The sequence below is a fragment of the Desmodus rotundus genome, chromosome 3 (genome assembly GCF_022682495.2).
Source record: "Desmodus rotundus isolate HL8 chromosome 3, HLdesRot8A.1, whole genome shotgun sequence".
NCBI lineage: Eukaryota > Metazoa > Chordata > Mammalia > Chiroptera > Phyllostomidae > Desmodus > Desmodus rotundus.
The window spans coordinates 195113769-195141357 of record NC_071389.1 but is presented as its reverse complement, the minus strand read 5'-3'; the positions used below and the strand labels follow the sequence as shown (position 1 = coordinate 195141357).

Below are 27589 nucleotides of genomic sequence, written 5' to 3'. Positions count from 1 at the left end.
CTCAATCCACAGAGCCACACCAGCCAGGGTTCAAACCTAACTTAACTGCAGTTTCATTCTGTCCGAGGAGTGGAATCTTAAACCAATCAGTCTGCAATTTCCTGATCACTTGTGAGGTAAGCTGCCTGAAAAGACCCCTTGCCTTCTCCTAAAGGAAGGTGAACTTGCCTGAAATGAACCACTCCTTTAACCTCCTTGGCCCAGCCTCCTTCTGCCTATGAAAACCTTCCATCTTTATAACTCCTTGGAGCTCCCTTCTTTTTGCTGGATGGGTTGCTACTGCTGATTCATGAGTCATTTAACAAAGCCAATTAGATCTTCAAAGTCACTGGAATTTTTGTTCCTTAACACGCCTCACCACGTTTGTGAACTGTGGAGCTGAGACCTAGCAAGGGTCTGTTAAACAGGCAGTTTCCTGTGGATGATTCTTTCAGGGTGGCATCGGCTGTGGAAAGCCCTAATCCAAAACACCATCAGCACAAGTTAGTGTCTTGAACTCCTGTTTCAAAAATCTGAAAAATTTGATGAAATTAGGGATTAGGCCACTCATCCCAGGTAGCAAGCAAGAAAGCCATTTGAGAAGGTAACATGCCTAAGATTTAGGGTTTGGAACACAGGATTTAGTGGACAAAAGGCAGAGTTCAAAATGGCTTTCCGTTTCAGGGCTCTACCTGAGAGGAAAGAGGCAACCTTCTCCTGTCTCTGTTTTCAACTATAGTCAAGTCTCACATATACAAACACAGCTGGGAACCCTGGACAAGAAGACATCCAACTCCAAATATCTTTTTTTTTTTTTTTAGATTTTATTTATTTCTTTCTAGAGAGAGGGGAAGGGAAGGAGAAACAGAGAGAGAGAAACATCAACATGTGCTGGCCTCTCGAGTGCCCTCAACTGGGGACCTGGCCTGTAAGCCAGGCATGTGCCCTGACTGGGAATTGAACCAGCAACCATTTGGTTTGCAGGCCAGTGCTCAATCCACTGAGCTACACCAGCCAGGGCCAACTCTAAATATCTTGATAATAGTTCTTTGAATGTGTTTTTTTTTCCTTTTTTTACTGACTAAATTGCTCGCCACTATCCTATACATTTCTCTATGAGGTAGTTATAAATATTAACATCTTGATTTGTCAGAAAAGCCAAATATCAAGGCATTATACTCCAGAATAACAATTGATATTTAGTATTTTACTAATACATAAACTGGCTTTTCCAGAAGGAGTTAAAGTTCAGAACGTGCTGACACTTGATGGGATACTAAAAAGTATGCTCTTCTCACCATAAGGCTTTGTCCAGAATAAGTATTCTGAGTAGGTGTTTCTTGAATAGAGAAGTCTTAAAAATCACATTTTATAAAGGTAATTCCCTGCCCATCTTTACATCCTCTTTCCAAAGACACATTAGAGCCTTGGTTCAAACCCCAAGTCCACTGCTTACTAGCTATGTGACCTGAAGCAACTCAATTAACCTGAGCATCAGTTTTCACCTCCAAAAAAAAAAAAAAGTACCCATCACATAGGATAGCAGTAAGTAAGTTTGTCTTTGTAAAGCACTTGGAACAATACTTGCAAAGCCTCAGTAACTAATCTTACATAAATAGAACTGTAACCCTTAGCAAGCTTACAAATTACAAAAATTTTTTAAAAATTTTTATTGTTATTCAGTTACAGTTGTCTGCATTTTCTCCCCACCCCTCCACCCCACCCCAGCCAAACCCACCCTCCCCCTTGATTTTGTCCATGTGTCCTTTATAGTAGTTCCTGTAAACTCCTCTCCCCACTGTCCCCTCCCCACTCCCCTCTGGCTATTGTTAGATTGTTCTTAACTTCAATGTCTCTGGTTATATTTTGTTTGCTTTTTTCTTTTGTTGATTATGTTCCAGTTAAAGGTGAGATCATATGGTATTTGTCCCTCACTGCCTGCCTTATTTCACTTAACATAATGCTCTCCAGTTCCATCCATGCTGTTGCAAAGGGTACAAGCTCCTTCTTTCTCTCTGCTGCATAGAATTCCATTGTGTAAATGTACCACAGTTTTGGGATCCACTCATTTGCTGATGGGCACTTAGGTTGCTTCCAGTACTTGGCTATTGTAAATTGTGCTGCTATGAACATTGGGGTGCATAGGTTCTTTTGGACTGGTGTTTCAGGGTTCTTAGGGTATAATCCTAGCAGTGGAATTGCTGGGTCAAAGGGCAGTTCCAACAAATTACAAAACTTTAAGGTAATTCAAAAGTTGTCTGGATTAGCCCAGAGGACTCCAAACCAGGCCATGGGCACTTAAACATGTATTAAGTGATGATAACTCTGTTGAGTGTATGGGTGTTAAGAGTCCTGTTTGGGCGGAGTTAAAGACGTGACAGGGACTTTGGGTCAAGATGGTGGGTAGGTAAACATGGTTTGCCTCCTCCCACAAGCACATCAAAATTACAACTAAATTATAGGACAACCATCACTTAGAACCATCAGAAGAAATCGAGTGGCATGGAAGGCTGACAACTACGGAATTAAAGAAACCACATCCATCCAGATTCGTAGGAGAGGCAGAGACACAGAATGGTCTGGTCCCATATCCACATGTGATGGATAAAAATTAGGGAGGGATATCTCAGGAGTGAGGAGTCCCAGCCCCACCCCAGGCCCCCCACCCTAGGGTTCCAGTACCAGGAAGACAACTTCCCATAACTCCTAGCTGCAGAAACCAGCAGGAATTGAGTCAGTGGAAGGAACTTCTGGAGTCCCAAGCAGTTCCACTTAACAAACCCACACACAGACTTATTCAGACTCACTCCTTCTGAGCTCCAGCACCAGAGTAACAGTTTGAAAGACACCAGCGGCATACAGGGGGAACTGAAGTGTCTGGCATCAAGGTGAGGGCTGGGGGACAGCTTTCTCCCAGACAGAAAGGCAGGCAGAGTAACAGAACCAGCAGCGCAGTGCCACATCTGAGACCTCACAGGGAGGTGCCACATCTGAGACTACATCAACCTGTTTGCCCTGCCCTAGAGTTTCCCTAAGACTCCATCCCACCCAACTGACAGCTGTTAACAGTAGCTTTTCCATATGACTGGCTGATCTTCGCTCATGCTTCACAACTTCCTAAATCCTCTCAAACAAGCAATAGCTGGCATGATTGAGCCCCCAGTCCCCGTACCTCTTGCTAAGTGGCCCCTGGCAGGGCACTAGCAGCAGGCAGCCTAGATTAAGTTTGGCTTTGCCTGGGCATCTCCAAGCCCAGCACAAGTAGCAGCCATCTCAGATTGCTCTATAGTTCAGGCAGGGTGGCTCCAGGCAAAACAGAGGTGGGAATTGACCTTGGACTGCACCACCTGGGAAACCCAGGGCCTACACATCCAGTGGACAGCTACAGACCACATTGGAGCACCACCACCCTGTCCCTGAACAGCTGATCCTCCACAGAGGTGGTCTGTGGTCACAGCCAACCCTTGCTACTGGCTGGCCGGGGTAAATCCCTCCCATTCACCTGCCAACAGCAACCAAGGCTCAACTACAAGAGGAGGGTGTACTCAGCCCACACAAAGGGCACGACTCAAGTACCCAGTTTGGGTGATAGGGGAGGTTGTGCCACTGGACCCTACAGGACACCTACTACATTAGGCCATATTATGAAGACAAGGAGTCACAGCAGCTCTAATACATAGAAACAAACACAGGGGGGCTGCCAAAATAAGGAGACAAAGAAACATGGCCCAAAAGAAAGAAGAGATCAAAACTCCAGAAAGAGAACCAAAAGAAATAGAGATAAGCAACCAATCAGAAGCAGAGTTCAAAACACTGGTTATAAGGATGCTCAAGTAACTTAGTGAGGACCTCAACAGCATAAAAAAGTTCCAGTCAGAAAGGAAGGACACGCTAATTGAAATAAATAACCACTTACATGGAAACAACAGTAGAGTGGATGAAATTGAGAATCAAATCAATGATTTGGAACATAAGGAACAAAAAACAACCAATCAGAACAAGTAGAAAAAAGAATCCAAAAAAATGAAGATAGTATAAGCAGCTTCTGGGACAACTTCAAGCATTCCAACATTTGCATCACAGGGATGCCAGAAGGAGAAAAGAACGAGCAAGAAATTAGACATCTATTTGAAAAAATAATGAAAGAAAACTTCCCTAATTTGGTGAAGGAAATAGACATGCAAGTCCAGGAAGCACAGAGTCTCAAATAAGATGGATGCAAAGAGGCCCATTCTGAGACACATAATTAAAATACCAAAGGCTAAAGATACAGAGAGAATCTTAAAAGCAACAAGAGAAAAAACAGTTAGCTACCCACAGGAGAATGTCCATAAGACTGTCAGCTGACTTCTCAAAAGAAACTTTGCAGGCTAGAAGGGACTGGCAAGGAATATTCAAAGTCATGAAGAGCAGGGACCTACAGCCAAGATTGCTCTACCCAGCAAAGCTGTCATTTAGAATCGAAAGGCAGATAAAGAGCTTAACAGAAAAAAAACTAAAGGAGTTCATCATCACCAAACCATTACTGTATGAAATACTAAAGGGGTTTATTTAAGAAAAAGATCAAAACTATGAATAATGGCAATAAATACATATCTATCAACAATTGAATCTATAAAACAAACTAAGCAAACAAGAACAGAGACAGAATCATGGATATGGAGAGCGTTTTCACAGTTGCCAGATGGGAGGAGGGGGTAGGGGAATGGGTAAAGAGGTCTGGTGATTAAGAAGTACAAATAGGTAGTTATGGTACTACAAACAGAATAGCTACGGGGATGGCTACGGGGATGTAAAGTACAGTATAGGAAATGGAGTAGCCAAAGAACTTACATGCCTGACCCATGGACATGAACAATGGTGTGGTGATTCCCTGCAGGGGTGGGGGTGCTGGGTGGAAGGGGGCAAAGGTGGAAAATCAGGACAACTGTAGTAGCATAATCAATAAAATATACTTAAAAAATTTTAAAAAGGAAGTGACAGAATTGTAAGCGTGATCTCATTTTTCCGATTTTCTTAATAAAAATCCAAAAGGAGGGCAGCTAAGGTGAATAGGGAGTATTTGTTGATGCCTTCTATATGCCGGATGGGTAGATAAAGGGGAGGGGAAGTCCACGCGGGACTGAGGGTTTACCCTTCTGACAAACACAGTGCGCTTGGATAGACCTAAGAAAACCCAGAGGAAAGCTCCAGAGGCAGCCACAGTAAGGGGGAGAGGGCAGTGGTTTGTGTATAGTGATTCGAAATACGACACCAAGGAACTGAAATAGGGGTCTTCACCCTACTTGAAATGTGACTCAGCCTCAGCGCTACAGGAGAGCGCAGAGCGGTCGGGCCCACTAACCAAGAGGATTTGCGCCCAACCAGGTCGGTCAGGTGCTTTGAAACCAACGGTGAACAGCACGCTAGATAACACAACCCGGTGAGCGGGGAGCGCGGGAGGGAGTCGGGTTGGCGAAAGCACTCGCTGGAGTAATCCAGCCCACAGCCAAGGGCAGGGTGGCAAGGGCCGCTAAGTGCAGCCGCAGGCCGGGTCACCGCCCAGGGCGGCGACGCCCGGGGGAGGGGCGGGGAGGGGCGGGGAGGGGCGTGGCGGGCGTCGAGGCGGGGCTCCCGCTGACGGCCCCGCCCCGCGCAGCCTACGGAGGAGCGGAGCGCAGAAGCCCGGCGAGCTCTCCTGGCGGTCGCCGCTGGGCTCCGCAGCGGGGCACGCGGAGGCCCGCAGGTCCGCACCCGAAGCTACTAGAACCCAGCCTACAGACCCGCGGCAGCCGAGGCCCCCAAAGCCGGAGCCGTTGACGTCAGGCTGACCTCAGACGTGACGCCGCGGCGGGGCGGTGCTGGAGGGCGTTTCCGGAGCACGCGCTGGGCGAGGGCCGCTGACGTTGGGCTCAGGTGCGCGCGCTGGGTAGAGCGCGGCCCAGGTGGTGGCCCACTTCTCCAGGTAGCACCCTGCCGCGGTAAGGGGGTGATCTGGGGCGCGGACGCGGGTCGGCGTGGGGGCCGGGTTTAGGGGAACGACGGGAGGGCTCTCCGGCTTGCACTCACGTGACCGGCGGGGAGGTTTGAGTGGGGGCGGCGAGACGGGTGGGCCCTCGAGGGCGAGGCGGATTGTTTGGCCCCACGCCTCGCGAGTCTGCCCGTCCCATCGCTGGATCTTCCCTCGGGCTGGGGCCAGACCTGCAGCGACACTTACCCGGCCAGCTTGGTTTTTTGCGGTGGCCCTTCTGACCGCCGGAGCTGACCGGGGTTGTCTCCCCCGCAGGGCCGCGGCGAGAAGGTGAGAGTCCACGCTTTCCGAAGGAGCTGTGCCCACCTCGGTCCGCGCCTTGTTGGGCCCCACCGCACCCGAAGGGATGGAGAGCCGCCTGAGAGGCCCCACCACTACCTGTGATCCCACGCTGGTCGGCCCTCGCTAGCTGCTCGAATTACCCGTTTTATCCACCACCTAGGCCTTGTCTCCTGAGTCAGTGGCGTTGTGGTTCGAAAGAAATGGAAGAAAAGGAGCGATGTGACCGATTCCGTTCAGTCCTCCTGCATTGAGGCCTGGTTGGCTTTTGCAGAGAGGAAAATATAGCAAGAAAATCGTGGGGTTTTTTTTGCTTTTGGAGGGGGGTGGGAGGGGAGGGTGGGAAAAGGGAGCAAGGTCTTAGGTTTTACATGTTTGTTTGTTTGTTTTCAAAATCTGCACTTTGACAGTGGTGGCGAAATACACTAGCCAAAAGTTATTTTTTTGAGAAGAGATGGATTGTTTTTCTTTTTGATTCCAATCTTTTCTCTCCGTGACAAAGCATAAATCATGGACACCAGAAAATAAGGTGGACCTCAGGAATCTTGCAAAGACTGAGAAGGTCACATTCTTCCTCTGGAGGGAAGGGTGGGGTGTTTTTAGCCCTCTCTGGAACCTAAAACGAAAAACATGAGTTGCGTGCCATGGAAAGGAGACAAGGCCAAATCTGAATCATTGGAGCTGCCCCAGGCAGCACCCGCACAAATCTACCATGAGAAACAGCGCAGGGAGCTTTGTGCCCTGCATGCCCTCAATAACGTCTTCCAGGACAGCAATGCATTCACCCGGGAAACGCTGCAGGAGATTTTCCAGAGGTAGGGGGCCCCTTCTTCTTGGCTGCTTGATACTTTCTGCTATTTCTGAATTTCTGTGGGTGGGGCAATGTCTCAGTTCCCTACACCTTCAAACCAACAGGTATTATCAGCTAGGTGATGTTATGAGCAGGTATAAGGGATGCAGAATTGGAAAGATGATCACTACCATTTATTGAGGACTTACTGTGGGCGAGGCACAGTGCCAATAGCCTCGATGGTGTCATGTCAACAGGATTTGGAGCGTTCCCATAGAATACATGTTGTTACTTCCTTTAAGGGATAGAGACAGGGCTCAGAGATGTTCAGTAATACTCCCAGGTAACATAGCAAGTGATGGAGCCAAGTTTGAGTTCAGGCTTCTATCTGTGCTGTTGACCACTACGCTGTAGTGCCCTCAAGGAGTTTGTGGCCCAGGAAGGAATGAGGGACGAGATAGTACACACTCAGTCACCAGACTTAGGAGGTGGAATGTTGGCCTTGGGGCTTTTCGTACATTGTCTCGTGTAGCCCTCCAAACGTGTTTTACTGACATGGAAACGGGCAGAAAGCTCAGGTTATTTGTCCCAAGAGCTTCAAGGTCGCAAAGCCACTTTGGGAAGCGGACTCTTGGTCCCCTCCCGTTTTTGCTTCATTCTAGATAACTTTTCTTCCCCACTTTGCTGAGTGCTGCCTGACAGGTAGATGGAAGTTCAGTATTTTTCTCTCTGCTTTGATGTTACAACGTTCTTTTTTCAATGGTTTGAGAAAGTAATTCCGCGGGAACTAATTCTCTTCAGGAAGTGGGGCCCTGGCAGGTGAGAGAATTTGTCTCAGATCACCGAGTTCGGCAGGTCTGCAGCCCGCTTTGGCAGTGAGCCTGTCTGGTTCCTCCAGCCGGGAAGTGTTAGTTAGGCCTGCTCGCCTCCCCGTGCAGAGAAGGCTCAAGAGTTCTTCAAGTGGTGCACATTGGCAGCTCCAGAAGACCCTCTTCTGACTCCCGTCACCCAGAGATGAAACTGTTGCCCCGGAAGGTCCGGAATTACAAATGGAAACAGCCTTCTTGGGGTGATTTGTAAAGCCATAGGTGTAGACCGTTTGCCCTGAAAGGAACATAGTCCTCTCTTAAAAGAATGTTAATCCCAGTGTACTGACAAAGTCATAATGAGGTAATTATTTTTCACTGCCAAGAATAACCATAGTTGTGCCTCAGCAGGGTGGATGTGTCATTTGCATTATGCCCATTATCTGGCAAATAGAATTAACTCTTCAGGAATTGGGGCCCCGGCGGGTGGGTTAGTCTGTCTCTTCATCACAGTCCTGTAACTGAAAGGAGCAGAAAGGAGGCCCGTCCATTAGACTGCTTCCTTTTGACCAGCCATTAATATTTCTTCTAAACTGAGTATTTGCAGATTATTTGCTAACGGAAGACTAGCAAGGAGAGGCCTCACAGAGAGTACTTGAGTGTGCTTGGTACTTGGTAATATGTAGCAATCTTGCAACGAGGTACCGTGTGGCAACTTGCAAAAACCTTAGGACTCCTTTTAAGCAATTTGCCCAGTTTCACTCGCCAGTGAATTTCAACAGTCAGGATTTTGTGTGTCCATTCAGAACGTTTTCGGGACTGTGCATTTGGCCCTGATCTAACATGGTGGTGATCACTAACAGGTGAACACTCTGTGCAAAGCACTGTTTCCTTGTGCTGACTCGTTCCTCACGCTGATCTTAGAAGGTAGCTTCTGTTCCGTATTTCCCATTTTTCCAAACGAGGAAATCACGGCACAGAGAGTTAACAAAACCATCGATGGCAGCATTTGGACCCAAGCTTTGTGACTCCGGGGCCTGTTCTCCTAACCGCCCTGTTGCTTTCTGAGTATCAGAAAGGCATGTTGCAACGGTTGTATCATCAGTAGCTGTTGACCCTGCTAGGAAGCTGGGTCTGGGTCTGCAGACGCGGTCTGTGGTTGTCAGCTGGGGATTACAGTGCGGGCTCTTTCAGCCGTGTTTCCCGAGTGAAAGAATGCTGAATATTTGCTCAGCACTCACCTGGAACCAGAGTTCTAGTCCCGGCTGTTAAAGCTTTAGCAGGTTGTACTACACAGCCCAATCCCGATTGGCACAATGTAAAGATCCACCTTAAAGTCATAGCAAACCAGTGCGCAAAGGGCGTATACTCTGCCCCCTTCCCAGGTCAGAACACTAGATGTAGTATTTGGTGTGGAGGGATTCTGTGGGGATGGACAGAAACAAACAAAAAGAAGCGTGAAAGGGATCAGGAAAAGCAAAGGGAGAAGAGGTGAGACAGAGAAAATGGAGTTTTTTAAGCAAACATTCATTGGCCACCTGCAGTGTGCCCGGCACTGCTAGGCACTGTTGGGAAAAAGCAAGGACTCCGCGGCTGCGAAGTACGCACACGTTGACCAGGCCTCGACGACAGGCTCCAGTACAGTTACAGCTGGGGAATTTAGAACAGTCTAAAAGGAAAAGATGGTCTCTGGACCCTAATGGCAAGAACAGTAATGGTGGCAACATCAGCTAGACCATTTTAAATTCTATGATCCGAAGTTCTGTGCTTTTTGAAGATGTGCTAATGAATAGTAGAAATGAGGAAAATTTTTATTAATGCCATTTGTTGAAATTCACCCTGGCAGTTGAACTTCAGCCAGATCGGAGAAATACAAAGCAGGGTGGGGCTGCGGGGTTCATGTTGGGAATAGAAGTGAATGGGAACTTAGAACTGAGCTCGCGGCTTGGCAGCAACGTGGGGAAGGGAAAGAGTGGAGTCAGAGGTGTGCCAGGCTCAGTCCAGGATTTGGAGGTGGTGGTAGTGTCCCCAGTGATGGCAAAAAGAGGTTGGAGAAGGGTCAGTTCTCAACATGTGAAGTTAGAGGAAAGGTTGGAAATAGGGCCGGTGGCATCACTGCGCATGTGTGTAGATGGGGACATTTCATCATCCGTGTCCGTACGTTGAAAAAGAAAGAACTTAGAAGTTAAGCGATGTGGTAGCAGTGTGGCAAGGTTGTTTTGAAAATTCTCAGGTCTCAGACATTTTCACTAGTCTCAATTTTTCAGTGATCAGATGTTCTTGTAGCTAGGTGTGTGTTCCTTTCCCCAATAAAATAGCTATTAAAATCTAAATTGACAAAAACTAGCTCGGTACTAGGGAGAAAAATCTCATGTGAGGCGGAAGGGACAGAGATTAACATACAACCAGCATTCTCTACCACAGAGGGGAAGTCCTCCTGCCTCCCTATTACAAGGCCCTGAGCAGGTGGCAGGAGCCACATATAAAGGCATGTGGTTGTAAGTTGAGAAAAGGTGTTGTTGAAGGTTAACCTGTAGAGATTTGACTTATCTCTCCCAGGGCAGGACAGATGTCATCACTCGCAAAGCCAGCATCACAGAGGACTTCTGTGTGCCTGGCCCTGCGATCTGTGCTTTCTATGTACTTCAGTAACTTATAGACATCAGAAAGTTCCGAGTCATAGTTCCTAATGTCACATCTCTTCAGATCTGATAAAAAGCAAAATAATTAGAGGAGAAGGCATATGGATGAATGTCTCCTCATTTCCTTCTCATTAAAATCTGAACTCATCAGCAGAGCGAGACACAGTGGTAACCACGAGAGAGGACCTGGAACTTAACTGGGGTGTGAGACCTGGACTGGAGCCCGTCTCTCACCTGCAGATCCTTCACATCTCATGGCTGTAACCTCTGGCTGTGGTGACAGTGAGAAGCCTGCTTAGTGGTCCAGAATTTCCAATGAATTCATTAAGAGAGTCAGTCCCGAACAGGAGTTTGCCAAGGAGTCTCAAGAAAACCGCCCATTGGCACAGAACAGGGTCCTGTGGAATTTTGGGGGACCAGTGCATCCCAATGTTCAGGGTGGCCTTAGCTCTCTCGGCAGCTGACTGTGACCCCTCTGCCCTAGTCTCTGTATTTACACTATGGGGTCAAACTCCACCTCAAGATTGTTGGGGGGATTAAGTGGTAAAGCTGATCAAAGTAGCTGGTACTGTGGGCACTTAATTATTGTTAACCGTGGGCACACTGGTGGGCCCCACGTGCTCAGATGACCACCCTAGATTTAGAGGAAGGCCGTTCTCGCATGTCCTGAATTGACTGGTTTGACCCGCAGGTGTTCACTCAGCCACCAGTGCCTATCTGTGAAGGATGCAGAGCAGAAGGGCCATTTCCTGTTTGTTCAGCATGTGTGAAATAACCGAATTCTTCAGTGGATCTATGGAACAGGAATTATTCCTGTTTTTACAGATAAGCTAATAGGCATGGAGATTAAATCTCACAGTTAGTACTGATGCTGCCTGGGTGTGAACTCAGATACTGTCCTCCCAAACACCTTCCTTTTCTACTCCAAAGGAGCCAGACGAGATCCCATGGAGGAGGCAGTAGTGAGGTTGAGCCTAAAGAAGCGGCTGGGTTGACTTGGGACCTGAAGTGGGACGAAGGGATAGAGGCCTCCTGGTCATGGTGCTTGAAGCGCATGGAGCCCGAAGAGAGGGAAGCGGCAGGCCGAGCAGGGCTGGAATTGGCCAGCCCGGCAGTTGGCTCCATTGGCTTTTCTTTTTCTTTTTCTTTTTTTAAATTTTTAATTGTAGAAAGAGGGAATAGGAGGGAGAAAGAGAGGGAGAGAAACATCAATGTGTGAAACAATCTCAGGCGCCCCCAACTGGGGATGTGCCTTGACCAGGAATTGAACCAGTGACCTTTTAGTTTGCAGGCTGGCACTCAGTCCACTGAGCCACACCAGCCAGGGCTCCATTGGCGTTTCTTATATAAGAGAGCGAAATGACGCCTTGGTGAATGTGGCAGGAACATGTAGGTGGATTGGAGGAGGAAGAGTTTGAAAGCAAGGAGGTCAATTCAGGACTCTGTTTAAAAGTCCAGGTGTGCAAAGAGAGACTCAGAGGGCAGGCTGACAGCTCTGTGTGTGGGGTTAGGGAGTGGAGGGATGGAGCAAAAAAGAAAAAGGACTCAGGGACAATGGTGTGGTGATTGTGGGGGGCTGGGAGGAGTGGAAATGGAAGAGGGAATAAGAGGAATAAATAATGGTAATGGGAAAAAATACGAAAAAAAGTGTCCAGGTGTGGGGTGAAGGGCCTCCAGGTAGTGGGGAGGGTGCAGGTAGACAGGAAGGGATATGAAAATGAGAAGATATCAGACAGAAGAGGTCCTTGCAGGACGCACCTCCAGAAAAAGTGTGTGTGTGGTCAAAGATGTTTGGGAACTGAAAGATGTTCCCCACTTAAGACTCAAGGTTGTGGGAGGAGGTGGGGGGCTCGATGAAGGAAGGCGGAGGGATTAACCGGAGAACATTTATGCATCACCCACAGACACGGAGGACCCCAGTGAATGTTACTGCGTTAGGGGTTCCAAGAATTCTTGCAGTGAACCTGTTTCCTTGATTCACGCAGCCATCGTGTTGAATGTTCTCTCTAGGAGCACCCTTGGGAAAGCACAGCTGTAAGGTCTGAGCCTGGTAGGGACTTAGGTGGTGTAAGAGGAGGAAGACTCCGCAGTTTCTGTGTTGGCGCCTTCATGAACCTACTGGCTGGAGACTGCGCTGGAAGTAATGAGAAAAGATGGTGAGGGGCAGGAACCTGGTATGTCTTGAGCTGGGCTTTCTTTCATACGCTTACGCATTTAATCCGAGGGCCTAAGAACCCACTGAGAACCTTCATCCTGCTAAGCTTCATTTCAGCCCAGGCCCCAGGGGGTCTGCTGGCCTTTGTTACCACCCTGCCGCGCTGCCATTCCGACTGTGGATCTTTGCTGTAAGACAGCCCAACGCTGGATTCTAACAGGTTTGAGTTTGAATCCCAGCACTGTCACTTGAAAGATAAGTGACCAGCCCTGGCTGGTGTGGCTCCGTGGATTGAGTGCCGGCCTGCAAACCAGAAGGTCGCTGGTTCGATTCCCAGTTCGGGACACATGCCTGGGTTGCAGCCTGATCCCCTGTGCGGGGTGTGCAAGAGGCAACCAATGGATGTTTCCCCCTTTCCCTCTTTCTAAAAATAAATAAAATCTTAAAAAGAGACAATATGAAAAAGGAAAGGAAAGTGATCAGGGACAAATTCAAACTTCAGTTTTTTTAAACCTATAAAATGGAAATAATTCATAGCCTCATAGGCTTATATGAGGATTAAATTAGATGCACATGAAAGCGTGCCACGGGCTTGGCACAGACGCTTCCAATAAGTGGTGGTGGTTACAGGGAATGCACGTTCTCGTTGCAAATTGGAACTTAGTGTCTTCAGGTACCTTCAGTAGCTCTGGGGACAGGCATGGAAGTTCTTTCCTTTTTAAGGGCCCACTACTATGTTCAGGAAAGAGATACAACACAGAGAACATTTCCACACGCTCCTTAAGCACCTGTCATGTGCCAGGCACCCTTTGGGCCCTGGTGATGTAGCATCAACGGGACAGAGAAGGCGCCTGCGGCCCCTCTGGTGTGGAAAACCAGACATCTGCGAGGAGGTGTCAGGTAGTGACGAGTGACTGTAATGTAACGGAGGAAATGAGTGGGAGAAACCTACGGTTGGATGGTCAGAGGAGGCCTCTAAGGCGATAATACTTGGGACCCAAATAATAAGGAGCAGACCAAGTGACAATCTAGAGGAAAGAGTATTCCAGATGGTGGCAACCGTGGGTGGGTACGAAGGCCCTCAGTGAGCGAGAGCTTTGTGTGTGCGAGAAGCTGAGGAGGTCGTGTGCTAGGAGGTGCGATGGGTCAGCAGGACCCCGGGGCCGTGGCAGGCCAGGGGCGGTGGTGCAGACTGTAGTTCAGTGTTTGGGGGGCCACTAGAGGGTTTCAGCAGTGGCAGGAGTATGCTTCTGTGTTGAAGAATTATCCATGTTTGCTGTGTATAGAGAAGTTTTATACTTTTTATAAGATTTCTTTAGTTTTTAGAACTGACCTAGTCTCACTTCTCTTCTGGAGACGGTGTTGAGCAGCCTCCTGGACGCCTGTGCGTTTATTCCCCACTTCCCTTCCTCCACACTGGCTGCCCTTCCCTTCAGGGTGGCCCTTCCTCAGGTGCTGGCCTGACAAGCCTCTGAACACAAAATGCAGGATTGGAAATGCCTTCAGAACTGGCCTTGCCTTGAGATGAAGGCGTGGCTGAGAGGCGGGCCAAGAGTGGCCTTAAGCAGGGTAAGCGAACCAGACTGCAGTGGAGTTTTGTCTGTCTGGCACCAACATTATTTTCAGCTGATTCTTGGTGTTTTCAGGTTTTAAAAACTTCTCGTTTACGGGTTTTACACATGGATACACGCTTTCGGAATGCTTTTTGTGGGTCACATGTCCCAGTTTAACATAGGCCTGACTACTTTTTATTGCTTCGTGTCTTGCCCCAGTTCACACTGTACATTTACGTTGCCTGCCTGGGCCCCTATAGGCCTTTGAGTGTTAAATGATTAATTATCATCAAGTGTGCAAGCCTTGAATAGAAAGCACTTAAGCTTTAAAAAAACAAGAGTAACAGATACTACCCATGCAAATGAAAACATCAAATACTATTTTCCATTGTTAAAAGAAAGGCTTGTATCAGGGCAGGAGAATCAGCGAGGAAAGAGACCGCAGAGGGGAGTGGGCCCCGGGATCTCACAAAGGAGGCTGCTCCGCGGACACTCTGTGCCCCTCGACTTCACTGTGGACACGCTTTCTAAATGACAGGCATAGGCCCCATCCCTGTGGATTACTATTTTGCAGGAAAAGAGGGTTAATCCCTAGGGCAGTAGGAGCCTAGCCTACAGAATAGTTTGTTGAAAGCTGGCTACCGTTGGCTTGGATGGAGGAAACAAGCTTCCAGGGCACAGTGGCCTAAAGGGCTCTGGTAGTGCAGGCTCAGGAGGTGTTGGGCTGATCAGCGGGGCTGAGCCCTCCTTTCGTATCTGTAGGCTGTCTCCAAACACCATGGTGACTCCCCACAAGAGGAGCATGCTGGGAAACGGGAACTACGACGTGAACGTCATCATGGCAGCACTACAGACCAAAGGCTACGAGGCGGTTTGGTGGGACAAGCGCAGGTAACCTGAACCAGGCTCATCTCGGGAATTAGCGCGCAGGGTTTGCGGGAGGAGACAGGTGGACAGTTGTGGTGTGACAGCCAGGGAACCTTGAAGGGCTGGCTGCCCCCGGCCTGACACCGCTCCTCCCCCCGCAGAGATGTCGGTGCCATCGCTCTCACTAACGTCATGGGCTTCATCATGAACCTGCCCTCCAGCCTGTGCTGGGGCCCGCTGAAGCTGCCTCTCAAAAGGCAGCACTGGATCTGTGTCCGAGAGGTGGGCGGTGCCTACTACAACCTTGACTCCAAACTGAAGATGCCCGAGTGGATCGGAGGCGAGAGCGAGCTCAGGTGCCCGTGGTGGCTGATGTGCGGGGTGGGCTCCTTTCTTTGCTGCGTTGGGGGAACTTGAGCTCCTCTTCCGTTGGCAAAGGAAATAGAATTCCTAGCTCCTTGGACCTCTCTCTGCCTTACTTGGAATCATAAGGTCTCAGACTTGAAAGACCTGAGCCTATGAAGTTTCCGCACCTGGGATGCTGGCCTTCTGGTCTGGTGGTGGCGGCACAGTAGTGTCACTGTGTCACCAACACTCAGCCACGACCGTGGGGCTCCCAGGTCAGAGGAAGGAAGTTATTCAGGCCAGAGAGGGCGAAGTTTCCCTGAGACCAATGAAGGAACTTTTTTTTTTTTAACAGTTGGAAATCCTTCAGAGTACTTTGAACTTGCTTTGTTGGTCACAGAATTAGCTGCTTTGACAGTAACAAGAAGAAGAGCAGAAATTCAGGGTGGAAGCCTAACTGGACAGTCTGAAGGGAGCCTTCCAAGAACAGATCACTATGAGCGTGTTCTTTTGGATTGCCAAGGGTACAAATAATGAGGTTACTGGTGAACATGGGGCCCCAAGACTGGAATTTGCAATTTTACCAGCATTTAATTTTCTCTTTCATTTCTTCCCCATAGGAAATTTCTAAAACACCATTTGCGAGGCAAGAACTGTGAACTCCTGCTGGTGGTACCGGAAGAGGTGGAGGCCCATCAGAGTTGGAGGGCTGACTTATAACAGTTCTGCCCAGCCTCCCCTCCGCCCGAGCCCTCCGAGCCGTGGCCTGTACAGTGGGTCTGCCCTCGCCACTCCCCCGAACATCTCATTGGGTATTTCCCCTCAGATCAGACAGTGCAATAGGCCAGATGTGTGAAATGTCACAGGAACCAACCAGCGTTCTTATTCCTGGGAAGGGAAGGTAGGGGCTTTCTGCTTAGGGCAAGCAGCAGAAGACCCTTATTTCGTTTGGAGAGAGGAGGGAAAAAGGTGGGTCCTAGCTGATTCTCCCTTTCCTCTGAGGACTTGATGGAGGCTCTGCTGGAGTTCACTGCCGCTCTGACCTACCTGGAGATGCTGTCTCCGTTTACCCTTTCCTGGCAACCAGTGGGTCTGAAGACACAGTACATGCAAAGCCTGTGTGACTGGTTTGAAGGACCCAGAAGAAAAGGGCCTCTCAGGAAACCGTCTTCACAACCCCAGAAGCAGGGCAGCATGCTGTCTCCAGCCCTGGATGCCACCCCTCACCCTATTTTTAAGGGTGGTTTATGGCCATCCTTGGAGTTTTATAATGAAAAGTTGTCTAATATTTCATACTGAGTGGTTGAATCCTGCAACACTGTAGTGTGACAGGGTGAGCTAGACACCTAAGAGGACATGACCAGAGCCAGGTGGGCACGGCCGACCTGGCTGCCTCACGCCAGCATTGTCCCTGCCACTTCATTACAGTCATTTAGGAGGCTCTGGGGCACAAGATAAGCAAAAGGGCAGTTTTCCCAGTGGTAAAAACTGGAAAAAAAATTAAGCCTGCCTTCAACATTAAGTTCCACTAGTTGAAGCAGAGTGGGTGAGGAAAGTATTGCGAAGAGACTAGCTAGAACCAGAAGTCCTGGGCTCCGGGTCACTACAGTGGCAAGCAGAGTCCTCAAGTTGGGCGGTTACATGCACTATGTTATAGGACCTGCGTTTGTCGTCTTTCTGGGACTTCTCTACAAATCAGCTGAGAATTGACCGTCCCATACCTCTTTAAGTAGCTGTAGGCCACTTTCCTCCTGTAACTTTGGGGGACAGAGAGGAGGGGAGAGTACATGCCACACACACTGCGTGTCACCGAAATGGTTGTAACTGCCTCAAGGCAGGTGGGCAGGCAGAGATGACCTGTCTAGCCCTTGCAGGTCAATGGTCTCTTCGGGCCTGAGAGCTGCTGACTTCTCTCCAGCAGTGGAGCCAGCCTGCGGCTTGCATGGCAAACATGAGGCCGCTGACTGGGACGAAGCTGCGGCTTTCTCCTCCCCACTGTGACTGGAGTGCATGTTTACACCAGCACTTTTTCTGCACATGTATCTTCAATGAGGCCGTTTCTTATGCTTACTTAGTATGAGGCCACCAAGCGTCTATTGCGTCCCACCATCTAAGCAACTGACTGCAGTCTCTTCTGCACCATTTTCTACAGCAGATCTGCTTGGCACCACAGAGCTCTTTCCCCTACCCTGCACAATGACATTCCAGCCACCACCAGCCAGAAGGTACAGCCAACCTCGCTGGTTGTCACAACCAGGCCTTGGCCCTACTGGCACTGTCAGTGATAGGTAGTAAGCCATTTCCTGGGAAGAGGGGGAAACTCCTCCAGTCTGCTTGGACCTGTGCAAGTGGCGCTTCAAAGGAGTCCCCAGGTCCTTGGAGTCCATGAGCCAATGGGATATGCAAAGATGCTTAAACATTTCAGGGCTGGTTTCTCTGTTCATATCCAATTCTGGTGCTTAGAAACAGGGACCCATGCTGATACCCAAGGGCAGAAAGTCCCATTTCCTTTGAGGAAGGGGGCAGGCCTGACCCTGATGCCCAGTAAGGGGCGACCCTAGGCTTTGTTTTTCTTGCTTTTACCCCCCCCCTTTTTCGTTGGCCTTGTGCTGGGTTTGTTTACAAAAGATGTATTTTGTTTAACCAAATATTAAAAATGGAAAATCTGTACATAAACCTCATGTCTGTCTGAATTCTGTAATTCTGTATGTAAAGGAAAAAAGGGTAAACAGTGTGATGCTGCTTTAGGAGGAACTCACCCACAAGCCATATTTTAGAGACACATTGTGCTTTGGTGCAGTTCGCGTCTCTACCCTGCTGAAATGGTCTAATTTCAACGTGTGTATGTTTCAGAAGTACACACACAACACTTTGGGCTGGGATCATTTTTAATATTTAAATACAAAAGCTAGCACTGACTCTTTTATTGTCTTAGAAACACACACAGGTCTAACAGCCAAAATGCGCAGCAGAAGAAAGCTGCTCTGCTCTCCCGTCCCCATCCTGTGCTTCAAGCTGCCGCCAGCCTGCCATCTTTTCCAAGATACACAGAAATTCACAGTGGCTGCTTTTACACTGCAGCTGTAATGCTTTTGTATTTCTTATGGTGTGCATGTCAAAACAACAGTCGGTAACGGTCAGGGGTACGTCCTTCCCAATGGCCCCCACATTGAGCTACTGAGATCTTCCCGTCAGGAGTCAATTTAGCAAAAGACGTGGGATGGCCAGAGTGGAGGAACCATCTGCGCTGCCGCACTCTGGTATCAGAGCGAGGACAGAAGTAGTAAGTCAGGACAGCTTGGAGGGCACAGGTGCAAGCAGGGAGTCTCTCCATGAGATGACATGGGGAAAATTCTCCCAACCAGGTTTAGACAGGTCAGTGTGCCCAAGTTTCAAAAAAAACAAAAAAACAAAAAACAGGAGTTCAAACACTATTGAATTTTCAAACTTCTCCTGCCAAGACAGGTCAAATATAGCAGTAACAATCTAGATCTTTCCAGGAAGTGAAGGTAGAGCCCCTGGCATTCCTCCTGACAGCCCTGTGTTAGGCCCTAGAAGTATCTGGAACAGAAAAGGAAGGATGTAAGGCACTGTGCAGGCCCAGGGATCTCATTTTTCATCCACGTAATAGGAGGCAGACAAGGTCTACAAAACAATGCCAACAGCACAATCAAGAACATGGAACAGATCCCAACCTCTACCCACACACGAACTGCTGGTCTACCCAGGCGCTGGAGACATAACCAAGTTGTGGCTCCATCACTGGCAAAAAGCCCAGGGCCTGGGCTCACCTGCCGCTGCTGCAGTTGCTGCTGCTGTTCCATCTGCAACTTCTCAGTCTCAAAGACAACAGGAAGAACCAGGATCATGAAGGAAGTTGTCCCGATCCACAAGGCTGCCCTGGAAAACCTGCAGGAGGATTTGTCAGCACTACGGTGAGGCAAAACCAGACAGCTGCACCAAGCAGAACAAAGTTTCTCACGCTATGTACGCCACTGTTTCTGATAAACGTATTCTACCCAACTCTTGCACCAAACTCCGACCAGAAAGAGGACCAGCAGTCCTAGTAGCTGTACATCTAGTGAGAACAGTTTTAATGTTCTCCTGGGTTCTTACAAAGATACGAATACGTTAATTATCTCACCTACTCTGAAACGACCCTAACAAGGCCCCTGCCCAACAAGAATCACCACTTTATAGAATAGGTAACCAAGACTAAGAAAAGAAAGGGTAAGGTACCGCAAGTCCAAGGTCACACTCAAAGACCTAGGTGGCAGGCTGGCTCCCAACCCAGGTATACTCCCTCCAAAGCCCGTGTTCATTCATGGCACCCCAGGCACACCCCGACGTCTTTGCCCTTGTCCCTTACCTGTACATTTTTTGAGCCACAAAGAGGGAGAGATCAAAAGTGGCTCCGGCCGCGGACCGGATCCTCTCCGGAAACATCTCCGTCAGACCCCAGAGTCTTTCCAACAGGGTCTCATCCGGCTGTGGTGGAGGAGGCCCGAGTCTTGGCCGAAGCGGCGGTAACCTCCTCCCGACGCCAGGACACGCCGAGCCGCCCACCCCCGACCCCGGAGCTAGGGCACCCTGGGCCCACTAGGACCCCTAACTCCGCTTCTCGGACTAGACGCTCCGACCTCGCCAGGCTCCTCGCCAGGCTCCGGTACGCGCCTTTGCCCCGGTCCCGCAGCACGCGGAGCTCACACTCTCGGGCGGGACGCTCCCGTCCGGAACCCCGCGCCCCGCCCCACCCCACGGGGCCCCAGTACCTCCTCGTCGTCTTCCTCTTCCAGCTCCTCCTCGGTCCTCTCGGCATCACCCTTCGGAGGCAATTCGTCTGGGGACAGGGGAGCCCCAGGGCCAGCGGCGGCAACGGCAGCGGCCATGGCTGTAAGGAGACACCGGAACCGGAAGAAGGAAGGCGAGTGTAGCGCGCGGCGGCGGATAGAGCTGCCCTTCCGGGGCCGGGGGCAGCCGCGCTGCAGGCGAGCGACGCCCTCTGGCCCGCAGTCAGGAGGCGGCTGAGATTTCAGTGGGAATTAACCCCGGCGAGCCTTGCTAAATTAAGGAGTAATTCCGCAGTAATTCTGAATAGGGGTTTCGCGGGCTCAGAAACCTGCATTTTTAACACACCTCCCAGGGATCCTATTTATTTTATTTTTATTGTTCATTATAGTTTAATGTATTTTAATAGCAAACTTACAGGAACAGCCCAGAAAACATTAAAAACGTACTTGCATGAAAAGTATAGTGAATGGATGAAATCTACTGTGATAAAAATGCTACAAACACCATTTAGTGGCCATCAATAAGAAATTTACTTGTTTTTAAAAATCCAAAGCTGGCATCGTCCAGAAAAATTTAACAGGTTTATTTATATTGTCATACAGTTGAACTGCTGAAAGTGTTCACTGGAACATTGACTTGCGTTAATCCTTTATGTCCCCACATTTCTATTTTAAAAATTCACACACAAATGAAAATGGAAAAATTGCCAAAACCTGATTTCTGTTCCCTATTTTCCACTTGCAATCATGTACTTAGACACCTTTTGACCCACGGCGGGAGGGAGGGGGGAGAAAACGTTCAGAACTACCAATAACAGGAAAAGAGAATCTTTTTTTTAAAAAAAGGAAATGTTTCCCATCATAGTGGATTTTTAAACATGTTCTCCAGTATGCTGCGTGACAGCTGGATGTCTTTTGGCATAATTGTTACATGGTTGCCATGGATAGCACACAAGTTGGTGTTTTCAAAAAGGCCGGACCAGACAGGCCTCACGTGCCTCCTGCAGAGCACCAACAGCGGCCCTCCGGAAGTGCAGACCTGCTTTGAAGTCCTGAGCAATTTCTTGCACCAAACGCTGGAGGGGAAGTTTGGGAATCAAAGGTGCCAGTGCCTTTGACCCTATTACATGGCACTCTCTCCCAGGACCCACTCCACTAGTTTGGCTAAAAAAAAAAACCCAAACAACTCTCTGATCAGTAGATTTCTCCCTATTCTCCTAACGAATGTTTCTGGAGGTCTTCATTTCCTTCTCCGGTTGACGCTCTTGAGTTCATTCAATTCCTTCTTCATTATTTGGAATTCGGCAGTGGTCTCAGAGAACTGAAAGTAAAGCAGCAGGCGGTTAGAAAGGACATTTCTGGGCTGTTTCAGGTTTTCCAAGGCCAGCCCTGTGCACTGGGGAAAGGCCCTGGGCCTTTCTCTAACACTGCCAGCCGGCCTCCATGACAGGATCCGCTTTGTAACTGGGCAGAATGTAACCACTTCAAGTACTTGAAGAACACATCCACTCCATCAATGGGGTTTTTTAAAATAACTTAAAATATATATATTTTAAATATTTTATTTATTTATTTTCAGAGAGTGGGGAAGGCAGGGAGAAGGAGAGGGAGAGAAACGTCAATGTGTGAGAGATGCATCAATCAGTTGACTGTTGCAGCCCCCAGCCACGAACCTGGCCTGCAACCCAGGCATGTGCCCTGACTGGGAATTTAACCAGCAATCTTTGGTTCCCAGGCTGGCACTCAATCCAGTGAGCCGCACCAGCCAGGGCTCCATCAATGTTTTCGATCACCTAGGATTGCACGGCACTCACTGTGTTAACAGCAGCATGCCCCAGGGGATGAAAAAGGCAGATATTGGTGATTCTAATCTAAAGGGTTAGTTGCGTCTAAGCTGTAGCTCCCATGATGCATAGGGAGAAAATGCTTTAAAAATAAAATGCCACTTTCCTCATCAGAATCTTTCAATGGACTTCAGATATTCATTACAGGGACAGAGAGATAAACTCTCTGAAGTAGAGGTCATCTTACTATGAAGAGCTACACTTCCTGAGTAACCCACTATCCTGAGTGCTTTACCTGTAGGATTAATTCACTACTAGGTGACTCCCACTATCATGCCTAGTTTATTGCTGAAGAAGCCAAGTGCTTCACACAGATCACTTAAGTTGCCTAAAGGCACACGACTGGTGTGCAGCTGGGCAAGAAGCCAGGAAGCTTAACTCCAGACCGCGTGCTCTTAACCACTCCAGTGTACGCTCTCCTGCTTCTCAGTCGGCCTTCACATGTATCTCTAGGCCCAGAGATACATGCTGCTGGGCTTTGTTGTTGTTGCCGTTTTAATCCTCAGCCAAGGATATGTTTATTGATTTTAGAGAGAGGGGAAGGGGGTGGAGAGAGAGGGGGTGGAGAGAGGGGGGATGGGAGGGGGAGAGAGAGAGAAACATCCATCAGTTGCTTCCCTTAACGTGCCCCACCAGGGATCAAACCCGAACCTAGGTATGCGCCCTAGGATAGTATGTGGGAATGGAAACCACAACCTTTCTGGTGTGTGGGACGATGCTCCAACTGCCTGAGCCACCCAGCCAGGGTGGCTGCTGTGTATTTAACAACCACAGGAAACAGATGCCGTGCAGAGAGCTCCTGCGCAGGTCTGCGCCAGGCACAGGAGAAGGCCCCCATGGGACAGGACACCTCCAAGCTGTGAGCAGATGGTCCTCCTTCCCTTTATCCCAGCCTCCACTCCTCCCTTTATTGTTCCACATTCAGCTCAACTACCCCTTCCCCTGTGGCTCCCTCCTGGTTCAGAGGAACTTCTCTCTCTCACACTCTAACACCAGGCCCTATACAGACTCTTGAGTGTTGCCTTTACCACGAGGAACTGTCATTGCGTTTGTTTCCGTCCCCCCACTAGACTGTGAGTGCTTGAGGGCAGAGACTATGCCTGATTTGGGTTTGTATCTCTGGATTCAAAGCAATGTACCTGGGCACATGCACTCACGAGGTATGAGCTGCAAGAGCTGATTCGAGGTGGAGCCTCCCTCGGAAGGAAAGCCCAGGCAGCCCTTCCCACCACTTTCCTCACCATGTCAAGCAGGATGTCCACTTTCATCTGCAATAAACTGTTCTCTTCTTCCAACTGCTGGTTCCGCTTCCGGAGGCGCAGAGCCTCCCTCTGGTCCACACCTCCACTGATCCCTGTCTCTGGTGGAAAGATAGAGGCGGCAGTTACAAGGAGGGTTTCCTCCCACAGTCCTGCTAGACAAAATGGCAGGAAATCAGCACACCTGCAATCCAATGGCCATTTTCAAACTTCAGGCTTTGTCCAGCCAGGTTCATAGTGGGGGTTCCATAATCAAGGCCCAGCTCCACCTCCCGGGTTGACCGGTCCAACTGTGGGTGAGACACTGCGTGCCACTTCGGCTGGCCACAGCCCTCACACTCCAGTCCCAGCACCTCTCCTAACCACAGGACCCCGATAATTCCTTTCTCTCCTCTGTTCATTACCCAGCACATTTAATAACGTTTTTGAAGTCAGAAAATCAAGTAAGGTGTGACAAACACTTTTAAACTATAAGAGAAATGAAACATACTGCTTTATACAATAGACATTTTCTGAAAAAGCTATATATGTTGAAATTTGTAAAATGAATTATTTTACATCTACTGTGAAAAATGCTTTTTAAGTGTAATAAGCCCAAGTTATCAGCTGCTTTCTATGGAGGTATATACAGGGTCAAGCAAAAGTGAATTTACAGTTGTGAATATGCAAAACACAGTCTATTCCTATATTATTACTTATGAATTACTGTATTATTTTCCATGTGAACAACTGTAGGCCTACTTTGCCCACCCTGCATGTCCTGGACAAGCACCAAATGCTAACGCCCTGCTAACAGTAGCAGCTGTTCTTCACTGTATTTTCCGATGTTTCCGCTCCTCGCTGAGCACCCACCCCGCATCAGGCTGAGTACTAGGTGTTCAGAGATGCACGGGACCAGCTCCACCCTCGAGGAGCCTGGACACCGCCTCTGGGGCTGTGACAGAGCCTTCTGAATGCCACAAATGGTGGCGAAATGTCATTTTTCAGAAGGACTTGATGCTTAGATGTGACTGAAATCGATTCCTGGCCACGTCTTGGGAATAAAGTGAAGTCAAATTGGACAATATGTGGAGTCAACAATCACGAGATTGACTGCTTTACTAGGTGCCTGAGCAAGCTCTGACAGTGATTTCCACAGAGGAGTTAGAAGTGATGGTAGCAATAGCAGCATGAATGAAGAGGATGCCCCCTCCTTGGATGCCTCTAGAGGATCTCACTCCCAATCGGGGACCAGGCTCGCCACTCACACGCACACCGGGCTGCCCCTCGTCCTGACACTCACATTATGCAGGTTGGACAGAGAGGCAGACTTCCGAGGCGGAGTCTTCTTCGGGCTGAACGTGTTCCCAAAGAGAGGCATCTTTGGCCTGACGAAGGAAAGGTCGATGGGGGCAGAACACGTCAGGGGTACCAACAGCGGAGTGAGCGACTTTAGGTTACTGCCCTAAAATCACTGCAATATACATCCTCTGTGGCTATTCACAGTCCCTGGCAGTGGCCCCCACGTGTCAAGTGCTCGCCCCGTGCCAGGCAGGCAGTACCTTCACACGGGGAATCTCGGCTCTCGCAACCACCCTCTGTCAGCTCCTCTGGCTACCCCCATTTGACAGATAAGGTTTAGAAACACTTAAGGTCCTAAAGGGGAGCTGGAATTTGAACACAGGTGTGTGCGGCTCTACAGTTTCTGTTAACACAGCCAAGTGCCTGACTTGCCCGTGTTAAACTTTGTCACAAGTTGACATCACCAGATTCACAGTCTGGAGCAAAGGATACAATTTTACTTACTCCAGTACAATGACAAGAATCACACTAGGCAATAGCTTCGGCATAGACTCCATTTTAAAGAAATGAAGCTGTATTTATACTTCACTTTCAGATGGGTAACAGTGCCCCTCACTCAGTGTATATGTCAAAGGTCACCTGTCCTGTAGGTAGGTGAGGTGTCCAGTGGAAGGAGGAGGCCCATAACATGGCAGAGCTGACACCCACAATATCTAACAGATGAGGAAAAGGAAGGGTCTGCACTAGCTGCCTTTTAAGTAAAGTCCCGTCATCCACAAACAGCTCTGGCAGACCCATGCATGGGTCCTGGAACATTAGGGTGGACCTGGAGGTCCCCTTGGCAGCCTTCTTTCTTGTGGAACTCCCCGGGGAGAGCGGGATCAGCACAAAGGAAGTGAAGAGAGCATCTGGGTCCCAACCATCACTCAGCGCTCCCCATCCCCCTGAGCGGGACCCTGGGCCGCAGGCTTCTTTATTTGTGATCAGGAAAGACAACAGTACGAGACCCACGGGTTGTTAAAGCGCTTGGGTGTTTATAAAAAGCCGTGCCATTTGATGCTTACAGCAACCCAAGGATGTCCCCATCTACAAATCAGGGAACGGAGACTTAGGGGAGCTAAGTTGCCCCCACCAAACCGCGGGAAGGTGGTGGAACTGGGCTTCAAAACAAAGGCTACTGCTCGGCACCGGCGATGACAACCACTGCATCACTGTGCGGGGCTTTACAGTTTGCAGTGGCCCATCAACTACATTCTTATTAATCTAACAAGAAAATGAGCCTTCGGCTTTCATCGGATTCGCGAAGGGATCCGCGTCGCCCAGGGTTCAGAGCCAGCCTAGAGCGTGCCCCGCAGGTACCCGGCACCCCCCGCCGCCCCCGGGCTCGTGGATTCAGTGGACGGCAGCGAACAAACGTTCGCGCTCGAGCCCTTCACAGCCCACCTAAGGGAAAAATTACCATCCCAATTTACAATCAAGGAAAAACACTTGGACGGGGGCTGTCACCAGCCTGGAGTGAAGCCTGCCTTCGCCCCCTGCCCGGCGCCCTCGGGCCGCTCCAGCCGCCGGGAGGCGCTGGGTCCCCTAGGGAGCGCCCGGACATCCTACCCTTCTTCAGCCCTCCGGAGACGCCGGGATGGAGACGTACTCGACAGGTTCCAGAAGCCGGGTTCCAAATAAACGCCTAGACCACCCGCAAGCCGCCCCCGAGGGTTCACGGTCCCCGCGGGCCACGCCACCGCCCGCCCGCCCGCCGCGCGCATGTGCAGCCCCTCCTCGGCCTCTACCACCGAGAATGTGGGGGTGCCAGGCGCGGCGGAGTCCCCTACGAGAGCCTCTGAGAAGCACCAGAAACCCTCGAGGGCTTCTCTCGATATGTTAAATAGACTCCACAAAGGGACTGTCTTCTGGAATCATTTGCATGTCCCCCTGATATAGGATAGAACGAGGAACTACAGTAGTTCTCCCCACAGACCCTTGGGTCTGGTCTTACAGTGGCCGTCACCTTGGTAACCGCGTCAGGCCGCGGCGCGCGGAGGTTCCATTGTTGTGGGATTGGGGGACGCCGTGGTCGCCTCCGGCGTTGCCTGGAGAATGCCGGGACTCACAGTGGCAAAATGGGCCTCTCCCTGTTTGCCCTCTGCTCTTTCTCCCTCGCGACCACAAAGCAAAGGGCCCCCTCTTCCTGGTGGATGTGGGGGCAACAGGCGTCCGCTGTCACCTGCAGAACTTTGCAGGGTCGCCCGAGGGCCCTGTGACTGAACCGGCCCCGAGTTCGCCGGCTAACGCCGGTGTCTTCAGGTAAGCCCGACGGAAGAACGGTGACCCGCCCTCCCCGCCTTCCCACGCCGACTCTCTTCGGCTTCTACAAGCAGGGGAAACTGAGGTTCGGGGGCCGCTTCAAGGTCTCACAGTGAGCAAGAGGTAGGGAACTTCTACAGTGTCAACTCTAGATCTCCTGATGTCCTAACACGGTGTCTTGTTAGCTCCATTTGATAAATGATGAAACTTAGGGTGCCTAGTGGGTGTCGGCTATCCAGATGAGGAGGCGCAGGACCCATGCATGGGTCCGCGGCTCCAAGTGTAATTTTCTTCCAGCCACACCTCACTGCATCGAGAAGGGGAGAGTTCCACGTCCTAGAACCAAAATCTGCACGGTCTAGCCCTGCGCTGTCCTTGGAAACATAATGTGGGCCGCGTATGTCGTTTAGAATTTTCTAGGAGCCGTATTTTTTAAAGTCAAAACAACAAAAGAACAAATCAGATGATAGTAATTTGAATAATATTTAATTCCAAGTGTCTCGAATTTTATCCTTTCAACGTTGTATAATTAATATATTTATATTGGCACTGCTTCATTTTCTAAATTTTTTATTTATTTTATTTTTAGAGGGAGGGGGAGGGAGGGAGAAAGAAGGAAACATTCATCGCCACTCGCACAGGCCCCAACAGGGGCGGGGCCGCAGCCCAGGCATGTGCCCCAACCACC

The 27589-nt window shown here is 49.6% G+C and overlaps 3 protein-coding genes across 5 annotated transcripts; 1 reads left to right on the top strand and 2 right to left on the bottom strand.

The window, feature by feature from the left end:
* Positions 1 to 5616: 5616 nt before the first annotated feature.
* On the top strand, positions 5617 to 18130 carry JOSD1 (Josephin domain containing 1). Of its 2 annotated transcripts, none has more exons than XM_024579259.4 (5): positions 5617 to 5939; positions 6245 to 7083; positions 14977 to 15105; positions 15243 to 15437; positions 16047 to 18130. In XM_024579259.4, the coding sequence occupies exons 2-5, from the start codon at positions 6899 to 6901 to the stop codon at positions 16144 to 16146; spliced, it is 609 nt and encodes a 202-aa protein (XP_024435027.1). In that variant the 5' UTR covers positions 5617 to 5939; positions 6245 to 6898; the 3' UTR covers positions 16147 to 18130. The 2 variants fall into 2 exon arrangements, with proteins under 2 accessions (XP_024435027.1, XP_024435028.1); XM_024579260.3 differs by having other exon boundaries at positions 5618 to 5923.
* A 166-nt stretch (positions 18131 to 18296) lies between these two features.
* TOMM22 (translocase of outer mitochondrial membrane 22) lies at positions 18297 to 20336 on the bottom strand. The gene is made up of 4 exons (XM_024579261.3): positions 20199 to 20336; positions 19796 to 19914; positions 19218 to 19335; positions 18297 to 18987 (listed from the first exon to the last, which is right to left on the bottom strand). Exons 1-4 carry the CDS (start codon positions 20313 to 20315, stop codon positions 18913 to 18915), a joined length of 429 nt encoding a protein of 142 aa, XP_024435029.1. The 5' UTR covers positions 20316 to 20336; the 3' UTR covers positions 18297 to 18912.
* A 443-nt stretch (positions 20337 to 20779) lies between these two features.
* On the bottom strand, positions 20780 to 26355 carry CBY1 (chibby 1, beta catenin antagonist). 2 transcript variants are annotated; one of them, XM_024579307.3, is made up of 5 exons: positions 26249 to 26355; positions 24602 to 24686; positions 23504 to 23609; positions 23302 to 23420; positions 20780 to 21537 (listed from the first exon to the last, which is right to left on the bottom strand). In XM_024579307.3, exons 2-5 carry the CDS (start codon positions 24677 to 24679, stop codon positions 21457 to 21459), a joined length of 384 nt encoding a protein of 127 aa, XP_024435075.1. In that variant the 5' UTR covers positions 24680 to 24686; positions 26249 to 26355; the 3' UTR covers positions 20780 to 21456. The 2 variants fall into 2 exon arrangements, with proteins under 2 accessions (XP_024435075.1, XP_024435076.1); XM_024579308.4 differs by having other exon boundaries at positions 26209 to 26342.
* Positions 26356 to 27589: the final 1234 nt, after the last annotated feature.